Source organism: Danio rerio, chromosome 2 (assembly GCF_049306965.1).
Source record: "Danio rerio strain Tuebingen ecotype United States chromosome 2, GRCz12tu, whole genome shotgun sequence".
Lineage (NCBI taxonomy): Eukaryota > Metazoa > Chordata > Actinopteri > Cypriniformes > Danionidae > Danio > Danio rerio.
In genome coordinates, this window is record NC_133177.1 from 41263966 (window position 1) to 41277242 (window position 13277).

The window sequence follows — 13277 nt, forward strand, 5'->3', positions numbered from 1 at the left end:
ACCCGGTGTGGTCTTCTGCTGCTGTAGCCTATCCACCTCAAGGTTTGACATGTTGTGTGTTCAGAAATGCTCTTCTGCATACTTTGGATGTAACAAGTGATAATTTAAGTTGCTGTTGCCTTCCTATCAGCTTGAACCAGCTTGCATGAAAATCCCAGCAGATCAGCAGTTTCTGAAATACTTAGACCAGCATGTCTGGCACCAATAACCATGCCATTTTGAAAGTAACTTAAATCCTCTTTCATCCCCTTTCTGATGATCAATTTGAACTGCAGCAGATCGTCTTGACCATCTCTACATGCCTAAATGCATTAAGTTGATGCTTTTATTTCTATTATTAGGCTTTTTAATTAGAATTAATAAATGATAATTTAATATTTCCCAAGTGATGTTTACCAGAGAAAGCTTTTTTCCTCACAGTAGTTTCTAAATCATTTTTTTTTGTTTAGGTTGGTATAAAATACATTTTTAAAAACAAACAAACAAATAAACAAAAATTAAAAAAAAAAAAAAAACTTAAAAATATATTTTTATTGGCTTCAGAACAAAAAACAGTGTTGTCCAGTGATTTGCCTCATCAACCAAACTTGCTTAGTTTTTAATTAACCCGTAGTTAAGCCTTTAAACGGCACTTTAGGCCCCATACTAGTGTCTTGCAAAATAATTAGTAAAACGCTATGTATTATCATTATGGCAATGACAAAAGAAATGAGTCATTATTAGAAATGAGTTATTAAATTGTTTAAAAAATGTATTGAAAAATCTTCTCTCCTTTAAACAGCAATTGGAAAATAAAAAATAGCATTACAGAAAGACAAATATTTTTTCTTTTAATCAGTTCGACTTACAACTTTTATATATGTGCTGCTTGAATCTGATTTTAATATAGATGTCGAGATGGATGGATGGATGTAGAGTAAGTTTATGTAATACTAAACTCAACAGACACCTTCATTACCTGGGAATCCTTGTGCAATCTGCCTATCCAGGTTCTCCACTTCATCGATTAGGGCTTTAATATAAAAAGCTGAAAACACCAACATTACACACAAGATTAAAGTGACAATATACTATAAGGGTTAAGTACTTGGACAAGTTTTAACACGAAATGTTGCATTTTGTGTGTATTTTGTTGCATAACTTAAAATGTTTTGAGTGCATTTTATCACTAAACCAATGCTTCACTCACCCTTCTGAAGAATATCACTGTTCAGTTTAGAAATGGTTGTGTTATACTCAGCCTGCATTTCTGCAAAGCAGCGAATATCCTGTTCAAACATCTATCCAACAATGTTTTGAGAGAATCGTTTAGATAGAGAGATAACATACCTTCATATTTCTTCTGGAGTTCAGGGCACTCAGAAGTGCCCACACAATTTTTTTTCAGCTCTAGTAAGAGATAAAATAAGTAAGATGGTGTTTTAAAGACAATGACTAAAAATGCCAAGTACAGTATTCCCGAAGGTGTTTGTGAAATGTGTTAGCTTACTTTCATTCTCCTTGAGAATTTCTTCATTTTCTTCCTCCTTCTTAATTAGTTTCCTTTCAAGATCTAAAAATAACAGCAGCAAGTTGTGGGATGTTATCTTTTTTTTATTTTTTTTTATTAAATAACGATTGATAGTTAACAATTAATAGTTGCCAGTAGTAAATCATGGATGTTTTTATTTTCACAAGCATTTGAATTTCACTATGGGGCATTGATTCATACTTGGACAACTTTTAGTGTTGAAAAGTTTAACAAAGTGACTTTTATTGACATTTTTAGTAGTTTGAATCAATATATTATCTGGGTTGTTCATGTAAATTACAATATAAAAACCGGGTATGAGCTGTCTAAAATGTTTAATTTTTTTATTTCTATGTATATTATGTCTTATATAATATATATTTTAAACTGTTAAAATTATTAAAGAAAGTCACTTTGCTTAACTGCAGAGTTACATTTTCAACATCTAAATTTGACAGACAACACATCACATAATTCAAAATCAAAAGCAGAAATAAAAACTGTATCACAAAGATACTGCTAAGTGTTAATTAACGCTGTTTTACCAATGTATTGTAACTGATGATGGATGAACTAAATGAAACTCACCAGTTATTCTGGCATTTAGTTGAGTTTCGTTGTCTTGTGCTTGCTTTTTCAAGGTCCTCACCTCGTCTATGAGATTGTTGATCTTAGTAACTAAAGGGAAAAAATGATCAGGTTAAACATTATACAGCAACGATCTGATGTTTAGACCAGACATTGGCAGACAAAAAGTGCACAGATGAATGTTTGATCATTTACTCCTCATCAATTATAAAATCATGCATTGTTTTCTGACTGGATGAATCTCTGTATGAATTGATTCACTTACCTTGTCGTGCTAGTAAGGCATTCTTTTCTTTCAGTGATGTATTGGCATCATGTAATTCTTGGTTACTCTGTTTAAGTTGTTCTTCAAGATCTGTGACGGAGAAAAAAAAAATAGGTAATATACCGTATTATAAAGTTAAAAAATAAAGTTATAAAAAAAATTAATGGGTGCTGTTAAACTGATGCGACCGTGATGAAAATTAGGGAAAGTTATTAGCCCTTTTGTGAAATTGTAATTATTTTTCAACAATTTCCCTTATGCTGACAACATTTCTTTTGTCTTTGCGACAATCACAGTACATATTTTACTAGTTATTTTGCAGCTTAAAGAACAATTTAAAGGCTTAACTAGGTTAATTGCGTTAACTAGGCAAGTTTTATTAGACAAGTCATTGGACAAGTGTTTTTTTCTGTAGCTAATCAGGAAAAAAACAATAATAATGAGCTAATAATAATGACCCTAAAATATTTGTATTTATTCCAGCCAAACTAAAATAAATAAGACTTTCTCCAGAAGAATGCTGTGAGAATTTCTTTGCTTTGTTGTACAATTTTACAGGAGGGCTATTAAATTTGCTTTCAACTGTATGCGTATGAAACCTTTAATCTTCTTCTTGGCGGTCTCTTCAGCTGTGCTTATTTGTGTTTTCAACATCGAAACTTCTTTCTTCAGCTGAGCAATGTCTCTTTCTGCAAATCAAGCATTTCAATTACAACTTGAAACTCTCTTTATATTGTTTCAGCTTCTAAAACTGAAGGATTAACTCACTTAGTTCGTTGACGTCTTCAATCGCAGTAGCTAATTCTTTGTTCTTTTCATTCAGCAATTGCTCCTTCTTGTCCAGTTCCTTTTGGAGTTCTGTAAAAAAGTCAGTGTACATGTAACAGTCATCCAAGCTAAGCAGTTTTAATCACTCAATGAGTGAGAATCTGTGTACTAATTAAAGCTTTTTAAAAGCATTGAAAGGTATAAATGCCAACCAGCTTTTTGGATCTGAGCTTGTGTTTTCACTGTTTGCAGCATTTCCCTTATCCAGGACACATCAGCCTGAAGAGCCAAGATTTGCAGCACTGAGACAGACAAAAATAATGCAGATCTGATTGTACATTTGGTATAATAAAATATAGAATAAATGATTTAAAACAGCATAAAAGTCTGTTCACACAAATATTGATATTTGTAATGAGTACTAATACTGGCGTCTACATCAATAGATGCTAACATTCTGCTTTTTTAAGTGTGTGATTCAGTTTTGTTGTCTGCTGCTTTAAGTGCTTGAGTTCCTTAAAGCAGGGTGTAAAGTCTGATTGGCTGATTTGAAGAACTAAAATGGAAGATTTTTTACATTGTTACTGTAAATTTGTGAATAAAGTGAAGTAAAAAGAATATTAATCTAATCCAATTAATCTAATCAAAAAGATTAAAAGATGCATTGGGTTATGATCACCAGCGATCCACTACCTGAGATCCCTGGTAAACACACTTACATTTACATGAACTACAATTTCATGCCATTTCATGGACTACAACTCCATACATGCACTCCGTTCACACACATGTTCTAGATCCAGACTGATTACACTCGCACAGCTGAAGCTGCTCAAGGACTGATTCATGGACTATAAGTACAAACACAAACACTGTTTCTGAGTCTTGTCTACTGTTTTTAGTGACATTACAACACGTTTTCCTTTGTCTTGTTTTTCCGTGTTTTTGATCCTCGCCTTGTTTATTTGCTTAATCCTGTTTGCTGCCTGCCTTGTGACCATCTCCCTGTTATTTTGACTATGATTCTGGTTTTCCTGTATACATCCCTAGTAGCAAAGAATTCTGGCCCAGATTTGGCATAAAGCTGGGACAGCAGGCATTCATCCGGCACTGGCATACAGCATGTAGGCGAACCATGGCCTGGGTTTGGCAGAGGTGGCACCGTCTATAATGTGGCATACAAGATTTGGGCCAGATGTAAAACATAGTATTTGGCCCAGATTTAAAAAATTGATTGTGGGCCACGTGAGTTTGGCCAGTCTTGACCCACATTTAAAATACATAAAAATAATTTTTGATTAAATAAATCAATTCTACCAATCAGGTCACTGAGAAAAAACAAGGCCCATAGTGTGCCTAAAGCACAACGCTTCATAGGTTTATTAATTTCATTGCAATCGTGACACAAACCTTTTTGGCCCAGTTCAGGCCCAGTTATGAGTTATTAACTTGGCTGAGACTTGGCCCAGATATGGTCTGTGTTTGGCCCTTGTCTGGAAGCCAGATTTGGTCCAGTCATGTACCGTAATTCACAGTGGCATGTGGGCCAAGCAAAACCTGATTGTGTGGGCCAGAGCTGGGCTAGAGAAATTTTGCTATGTGGGATCTGTTTGTCCCTGTGTTGACCACTGCTTGCCTGACCATTCTAATAAACCTGAATGTGCATCCTCACCCCTGTTGTGAGTGTCACTCCCCTGGTTACACATTGGTTTAAATGAAGACTCACTGATTTAAATGATCTGTTCAAAGTGAGTCTGTAAGAGCATAACAATACAATGATATAGATTTTGTCTCCATATTTTTAAGAGATAATTTTATTTTGACTCTCCACCTTTTCTTGTCTATCTACATATTGCTGCTAAAAAGTGCATTCTATATTCTCCATCACCACACTGTCTGCATGTGTGCCCCTTCAGTCAGTTTAAGACACACTTAAGAATCCTTTATTATTTATTTATCGTGTGTTACTTGGTTTTTTTAACCTCTTTCTACATTTTTTTATTGCATTATAAAAAATGCTGGGTATCACACAATTCCTTCATGCTTTCCAAACACAAATTAAGTTAACTTAATTGTTTTTGCAAATTTAAGATTTCAATGTATTTCAATGTACTATAAACAATGTTCTATGGACAAAGTTTCCCAAAAAAAAAACCTTAAGAATTGACCACTCATTTTAAATGAATAGTTTGAACAAGCAGCAAAAGTACATCTTGTCCGTCATCATGAGATAACAATGTTACTGGTTCTCTAAATTAAGCTGGTTCTCTAAATTACATTATATCATAACATCAATATGTCAGTGAATCAAACTAAATTAAAATCGTATGGCAGAATTTTCTTAAGTATCTGCAAATATTTTGTATTACTGGCTAAGAATATCCATATCATCCCGCATGACCAAATGTCCAATTTACACCATTAGACTTTAGCTAACATCTCAGTGATTCAATTGATCCAGTCAAAGTGAATCTCCATCTAATGACATCAATTGATCTGTTCAGACAAATGTTCAGAATAAATTGATCGAGTCAGAGTAAATTTTCAGTTAGCAATTCACTCATTTAAATGATCCGGCCAAGGCAAGTTTTCAGTAAACAAGAATCAAATTATAAAATCAGAGTAAGTCTCCAGTTACTGATTCACTGCTTCAATTGATCCAGTCAGAATGAATCTTTAGTTAATAATTTTCTTTATTTAAATTATACTGTCAAAGCGAGTCTCCAGTTACTGATTGATTCAGTTGATCCTGTTAAAGTGAATCTTCAGTTAAAACTGTACTGATCAAATGATATGCTCAGAATGAGTCTTAAATTAATGATTTTATGATTCAATTGATCCAGTCAGAATGAATCTTCACTTAACAATTTACTGATTTAAATGAGCCTGTCAGAAGAAGTCTCCAGTTACTGATTCAATTGATTCAGTCAGAGTGAATCAATCATTCATTCATTTTCTTTGCGGCTTAGTTCCTTTATTAATCTGGGGTTGACACAGCGGAATGAACCGCCAATTTATCCAGCATATGTTTTATGCAGCGGATGCCATTACAGGCGCAACTCATCACTGGGAAACATCCATACACTCTCATTTACACATACACTACAGACAATTTAGCTTACCCAATTCACCAGTACCACATGTCTTTAGACTTGTGGGGAAATCGGAGCACCCGGAGAAAACTTTCGCGAACGCTGGGAGAACATGGAAACTGACCCAGCCGAGGCTCGAACCAGCAACCTTCTTGCTGTGAGGCAACAGTGCTATACACTGCGCCACCGCAACACCCATCAGAATGAATTTTTTGTTAAAAATGAAGGATTTAAATGATCCTTTCCCAGTGAGTGTAGAGTGTAGAGTTAACAACTCACTGATTCAAATGATCCAGTCAGAAGGAGTCTATATTGCTCATTTGAAAGAGTAATTACTTACCTAACTACAGGTATACGAGTATAAATATACAGTAACAAACAAAAAAAGGACCACAATTCTCCACTCACTTGGTTTTGAAGGCATTTTGTCATCTAATTCTTCAATTAAGTTCAGGACATTCTCCTGCCGATCTGAAACCAAACAGAATTTGAGCTGAACCCTCATTTTTATGGTCTCCATTTGCAAATCTACTGCATTAACTACTCACTGCTGATTTTTTGTAAATTATCTGGATCTTCGCTCTGTAGTTTCCAGATTTCCTCCATCTGCGATATAACTTTAAGAACTGACAAAAAAGTCACACTTGTGAGTGAATAAACAGTAACATTTAGGGCAGGTATTAAAAGAAAGAGAAAGCAGACATACTTTTTCCAGAGTTAGGTTCACTTTTCTCAAGTTCCTTCTTTAACGCATTCATTTCTTTGAGTTTTTCATCCCGTCTTCGCTTTAAGTCTGTGATAAAAGTACAACAAATATTACATTTATGAACACCTGGTAATTATCAGCACTATTAAAATCAGTACAGGACAATACGTTTAAGAAATGGTTTGCATTTTTATCCTAAGCTCTTATTTTAATGTACAAAATAATTTCAGAAAAACATACCTTCATTAGATGGAGATGTTTTTATGTCTTTTGTTACTTGATCTATTTCATAGCCCAGCAAAATAATCTGGACAGCTGTGGAATGTAATATAATAAATTCAACAACGTTAAGCAAAACGAATGGATATATTTAGTTAGTTTTAGACTCAACATGCCTTTCTTTGAGGTTGAATCTGCCATTTCCTTCACTGCAGTATCCAGTTCAGCTTCTGCTTCTGAAAAGACAACAATAATCAAACCAACAATTGTAAGATTATACAAGCAAGAGGAACCCTTGTTGCTCTCTACATTTAGATCCATGTTGTCAATATTATCGATGATAAGTAGAGAGAAATCTCTCACTCTGGTACATATCCATCACATCATTGCATTGTTCTGTCTGGGCAATCAGCTTTCCACGTAAATCTGGGTGTAAAAAGATAACAGATCATTCATGAATAAGTTCATTTGGAATAAAGGACAGACCTAGCATTGATTGCTATTACATAATGTAGACAGTAATTATTGTTGGCTTTTTTGAGAAACAGCTTAGAATTTTTCTCTGTCGTACATCACATTTGGCAAAATGCACATGTAATTTTATAGTGACACTTATAGAAAAGTGTTTTTTCATCAGTAAGCTGTTCGAATAGAAACATTTATGTTGTATTTGTTAGAATTGGAAGTAAAATGAAGAGACTAAAGATCTTACTTTCATTGTCAGATTGAAAATAAAGTGTCCTTTCTTGCTCCTTTTCAAGCTCTTTCTGGAGATCTGAGGCAAACATTAAACTAATTAAAGACGCTTAGTTGAGAAATAAAATAAAAAGATAATACTTACAAAAAACTATTAATCCTTACCATTGATCTTAAATTCGTCTGCTTTAATTTGTCCTTGTGCATTAATCAGTGCCTCCATAAATTCAAACTGGAGTGTTAGAATTCTAGAAACTAGAAGCAAAATCATTTTAACACTATTGATGAGTCAAAAACAATGATACAAACCATGATATTCTCAACAAGAAAATTAAATCAGGTACATTAAAATGAAAGAACTGACCCAACTCATCCTTTCCCTTCAATGTGCCAATTTTGTCCATTACTTCGGTTCTTTTGTTATCAAATTCTTTCGCCAGTCCTACAAGACACAAATCATTGGCAAAATAATTAGCATATCTGAATACAAAATTATTCGTAAATAAACGCTAGTGTGAATCTAGTACCATCAAGCTGAGTAAGTGTTTGCTTAAGAGCTGATAATTCAGCCTTCAGGTCCAGTATTTCTTTATCCAGAGATTTAATGAGTGTATCTGGAATGCAAGACAAAAAAGGGATGACACATGCCATATTTTTGGGTATCATAACATGCATGCTAAAACATTTATTCTGGGTCTACAAAAAAATGGTGAAAATTAAAAAACAAACACTGAACAACGTACCAATATTTTGTATGTTTCCAGTCATCTCTTCTCTCTCCTCTTTCAGATCAGATACAAGGCCTTTTTTGTACTCTAGCTGGTTTGTAATTACTGTAAAACATTCAAGGCGATGAATACAAAACAATCCAGATCATCTTACAACTGCAACATTTCCTCAACATCAAATAATGAACACTCACCATCAATCTGCGCTTGTGTCTTATATTTACTAGCGAGACGTGTCTGTAGGTCCATCGCTTCAATTTGCAGTTTGACAATCTGCAGCACTAAAAACAAAACAAACTTTATCGTCATCTATTGTGGAAAATAATCAATGTTTCAATATTTATTTGTATTCAATCTTTAGTAAAACATGGGTCTAGGAAATCAGTTTTATTTTATTTTCAGAAGTTCACACTTTAGATATAGCTTGACGCTATTCGCAGGGTTGGCATGCTGTCCTAGGAGAGAACCCTGAGCTCGGAGATAATTGCAGCCAGGGTTCCTGCCTGGTCACTTAGCATAAAGGGGGTCCGAGATCAGGTAGGTCTCGAGAGCTCCCTCTAGTAAAGGAGGAAAAGGAGGAGATGGGGTGGATTCTTCAAAACGAAGATACAGTAAGGCAAGTAGGGTGAAATTGGTTTGTTTATTGTAGGCTTGGATCGATCTGATTGGATTATCGCTGATTATGGATGAGAGACCAGTCGTGATCAATCATATCACATGCTCCTCTCAAAGTTATTTCTGAGTACACTTTGTCAATTTGTGATTTTTCCGGATTCGATTTTAATGGGTCAATTTATTTTTAGTACGTCCAATTAACTGACGTATTTCATTTAGCAAAGGTTTATTAATAATATAACAAAAAATATTTTTGGGCACCCTATAAAACTTGTTTAACATTATTAATTAAAACATGGAAGATCGATTATGCCATTCCTTCTTTAAAATAAAGGCATTATTATTATAATTATTAATTAGAAATGTACAAAATATAGTTTATTAATTTCTTACCATTAACCTTTTACATTTAAATGTTGTTGTGAATACTGTAGACTGTGTAGACTCATTCATTAATTTTTCTTTCGCGTAGTCCCTTATTTATCAGGGGTCGCCACAGTGGAATGAACCACCAACTATTCTGGCATATTCTTTACACAGCAGATGCCCTACCAGCTGCAACACAGTTCAGGCAAACAACCATTCACTCTCATGTTCATACATTACGCCCAATTTTGTTTACCCAATTCACCTATAGTGCATGTCTTTGGACTGTGGAGGAAACCGGAGCTCCGGGACGTAACCCACGCGAACACGGGGACATAGAAACTCCACACAGAAATGCTAACTGACCCAGACGGGACTCAATCAAGCAACCCTCTTGCTGTGAGGCAACAGTGCTAACCACCAAGCCAACGTGCTTCCCCTGTGTTTAAACTTTTGCTGTTTAATGTTCATAAATTAAGTGTAGAGCACTACTATTCATTTACTCATCCATCATTTCCCAAAGTTCCTGACGTTCCTCATTATACAGGTAATTCCATTCCATCTACATGAAGTTATTTCTAATGCACTGATGTTATTTAACTTACCGTGTTCTGCAATGCCACCTCGTTCCCCTGGTTTTTTGAGTCTGTCTTCTAAGTATTTCTTGAATTCTGTAGATTACAAACTAATATAACATGCATATGCAAAAGGTATTGTCGGGTAACACTTGCTTACATTTTTATTCTACACACCATTTAGAGCAATCGATATTGCTTCACTCTTAGATGTCTCAGCACTTCTCTTTGAAACTAGATAACACAAAAAATGAACAGACAATTAGTTCAACTTCCTCTGTTTGAGAATTGAGCAAGGGTTGAAAACGCAGTGTCAGTATGATATTGCTGCAGGCACACTGGTGTAACTCTACCTGTGTGATTCAACAGTTCAACGCTAAAAAATGCTCTCGTCATCTCTGCTAAGTCTTTTTCTGCTTCCATTTCACGCTTTTCCAGTCCTGTTGATTTTTTATTTTACAATTAACAGTGTGAATATGTTGAGAATTTCAATTAAGCGATAAAACAACATTGTTTTAACACACCTTCAATATTTGTGTTGTCTTTTTCAGTTTTCATTATCGTTTCAATCTCCTGCAGTTCGACGAATTTCTGGAGAATCTTTAAGACTGAATAGGTGGAACACAGAGGTGAAAGTGGTGAAACAGAGGTGAAAAGTGTGGTTTTGTTTCATTAATCTTTTACAACATGTTACAAAATCAATTATGTCATATGATCTGTTGAAAGTCTTTCTGCTGTTTGATAGAATAGTGTGCAACAAGTAAGGGATAATCAACAGATTGGCAAGCGTTAATTATAAATCCACAATGCAAAGGCAAAGAACTCCCCCTCATGAAATGGATTTCTTGTGCAAGTTATACACAAGTTTAAACCAGTATTGCTCTTTGCAGTGCAACTTTCCACCAAATTTGGGTCACGCCAACTCAAATGTGATTCCTATAGCACAATTAACCCTTGTGTACTGTTCAAATTTGCTTCCTTTTCATTACTTTGGTGGCTGTTTTTGCCCTATTGACTTCCATTATAAATACATTTTAATTGCAGTGCTAGAAAAACCTTTGCGTGATTACCTTGATATGTCTGAGAAAATCAAATTAAGCACCTCATCTTCCAGAGCATAGTATGTGTGTTATGTATGTGCACTATAATTAGCTGTTTTACGCCATAGAACGCCATATTCATTTATTCATTTTCTTTTCCGGCTTAGCCTCTTTATTAATCTGGGGTCGCCACAGAGAATTGAACCGCCAACTCATCCAGCACATGTTATACGCAGCGGATGCCCTTCCAGCTGCAACCCATCACTGTGAAACACCCATACACTCTCATTCACACACATACACTACGGACAATTTTAGTTTACCCAATTCACCTGTACTGCATGTCGTTGGACTTGTGGGGGACACCGGGGCACCCGGAGGTAACCCTTGTGAGTGCGCCAGAACGCCATATAAGAACCAGAAAGCTTTTTTGCCCCAGCCTATCTAAAGGGTTAATGGTGCAAACTGATGATCATTTATCTCTTCCTAACAAGGAAAACCACCAACAATGATAAAAACATGATTATATAGTGTCATGGCTTTGCAATGAATTAATGTCTTTACAGTGGAAAAACAGCCCCGAACATAACGAAAGGGTATTAAATTTGAACAATACACAAAGGGTTACATTCAAAACATAAAAAAGCATAATAGGACCCTTGATCTGTTCAAACTTACTACCCTTTCGTTATGTTAGTGGCTGTTTTTGCACCATTGACTGTCATTATAATGACTTTTTTATAATGTCAAAGCCCTGACACTATAAAATCATGCATTTTTGATTGTTGGTGGTTTTCCCTGATGGGAAGAGGTAAAAAGTTTAATTTAAGTTGGCAGGATTAACTCCTTAGATAGGTCTATGCAAAAAAAAAGTTTCGTTTTTTTAAATAAAGTTCTATGAATTTAAACAGCAGATTAAAATGCGTGTGCATAAATACACTTACATTACTACGTCTACTATGTTCTGAGAACTGATTATTTTGATTTTAGCAGACGTTAGCAAATAAGTAAATTTGAGTGTATTGTTGAATTATTTGAAGAGTTTCAAAGCATTTCCACAAAATATGTGTCAAAATAAGATTTGTCCCCAAAAATCATTCTCTTTGCTGAAACAGAGGTAGTTGTGGCCAAATTAAGACTCAAAATCAGCCCAAGGAGGATGAAAACATCCCCAACAGCACACAAGGGTTAAAATTAACAGAGGTGGTTTACAAGTAAACACAATATAAAAAATTTATAAAATAAGCATGCATCATAAGAGAAAAGAGAAATGTGTCAAATTAAAACGGACATTAATCAAAAGCCAGCAAGAACTAAAAAGATTTAAACTTTATACACAAATACAGCTATCTCAAATTTCACAGCTATTGTTTGTTAGTTTTCACATGTTAAGTAATTATTTATAACAAGTTATTTGCAACCATGTTATATCGAAGTTGTAATCAAAACTGACTGTAACTATACCTGTGCATTAACATATTTTACTGCTAGTCAGTCAGAACTGTTCAATGCACAGATAGTTCCAGTCAGTTTCGATCATCATTTGAAATAAATGTACTTAAACTCAAACATTTGTAGCAACCATAGAAACTCACACTGTAAAGAATATCTGTAAATTAGCATATGTACGTTTTATGTATTTTGTTATTCATGATCTCCACATTTATGTATGTTTATGAATTGCATTATGAGATGCAATTATCTTTCATCCAGTAACTTTTAACATTGAAAATTTTTGAAAAGTGGCTTTTGATAAACATTTGTAATAGTTTAAAGTGGTATATTGTCTAGGTTGTTGTTGTACATTACAGGACAAAATACTTGGAATAAACTGCCAGGTAGTTTTCTGTTATTTTACAGATTTATTTCTCTTTATATAAATTCTTTTACATCACATTATTTAAACTACTAAAATCTTGATAAATGTCACTTTGTTAAACTGTAGAGTTAAACTTTCAAAAATCGACAGAGCAGAGATCATGGTTTCATAATGCAATTCACAACTAACACTTGTGAATCCCAAAATGTGGAACTGTTAATTAGCAGATATTTTTCCTATGCAGTAACTATGTTTCTGAAGCTTAAATCTCAGGGAATTCAATTAACTCA

At 34.5% G+C, this 13277-nt stretch overlaps 1 protein-coding gene across 3 annotated transcripts in view; it reads right to left on the reverse strand.

Annotated features, from left to right (window-relative positions):
- The window catches only part of si:ch211-14a17.10, a 40301-nt gene that overhangs the window by 8963 nt on the left and 18061 nt on the right, over nucleotides 1–13277 (reverse strand). For all 3 annotated transcript variants that reach the window (XM_021471259.3, XM_073928115.1, XM_073928108.1), the window contains exons 7-31: nucleotides 10653–10736; nucleotides 10482–10568; nucleotides 10306–10362; nucleotides 10159–10224; nucleotides 8767–8853; nucleotides 8588–8677; nucleotides 8372–8458; nucleotides 8209–8286; nucleotides 8010–8099; nucleotides 7861–7923; nucleotides 7512–7574; nucleotides 7325–7384; nucleotides 7170–7244; nucleotides 6930–7016; nucleotides 6772–6849; nucleotides 6632–6694; nucleotides 3344–3433; nucleotides 3132–3221; nucleotides 2963–3052; nucleotides 2364–2453; nucleotides 2099–2188; nucleotides 1490–1552; nucleotides 1330–1389; nucleotides 1190–1249; nucleotides 959–1027 (exon numbers count right to left, since the gene is read on the reverse strand). In XM_021471259.3, coding sequence (XP_021326934.3) covers nucleotides 959–1027; nucleotides 1190–1249; nucleotides 1330–1389; nucleotides 1490–1552; nucleotides 2099–2188; nucleotides 2364–2453; nucleotides 2963–3052; nucleotides 3132–3221; nucleotides 3344–3433; nucleotides 6632–6694; nucleotides 6772–6849; nucleotides 6930–7016; nucleotides 7170–7244; nucleotides 7325–7384; nucleotides 7512–7574; nucleotides 7861–7923; nucleotides 8010–8099; nucleotides 8209–8286; nucleotides 8372–8458; nucleotides 8588–8677; nucleotides 8767–8853; nucleotides 10159–10224; nucleotides 10306–10362; nucleotides 10482–10568; nucleotides 10653–10736 — 1917 coding nt within the window. The remainder of the gene's footprint in view (nucleotides 1–958; nucleotides 1028–1189; nucleotides 1250–1329; nucleotides 1390–1489; nucleotides 1553–2098; nucleotides 2189–2363; nucleotides 2454–2962; nucleotides 3053–3131; nucleotides 3222–3343; nucleotides 3434–6631; nucleotides 6695–6771; nucleotides 6850–6929; nucleotides 7017–7169; nucleotides 7245–7324; nucleotides 7385–7511; nucleotides 7575–7860; nucleotides 7924–8009; nucleotides 8100–8208; nucleotides 8287–8371; nucleotides 8459–8587; nucleotides 8678–8766; nucleotides 8854–10158; nucleotides 10225–10305; nucleotides 10363–10481; nucleotides 10569–10652; nucleotides 10737–13277) is intronic.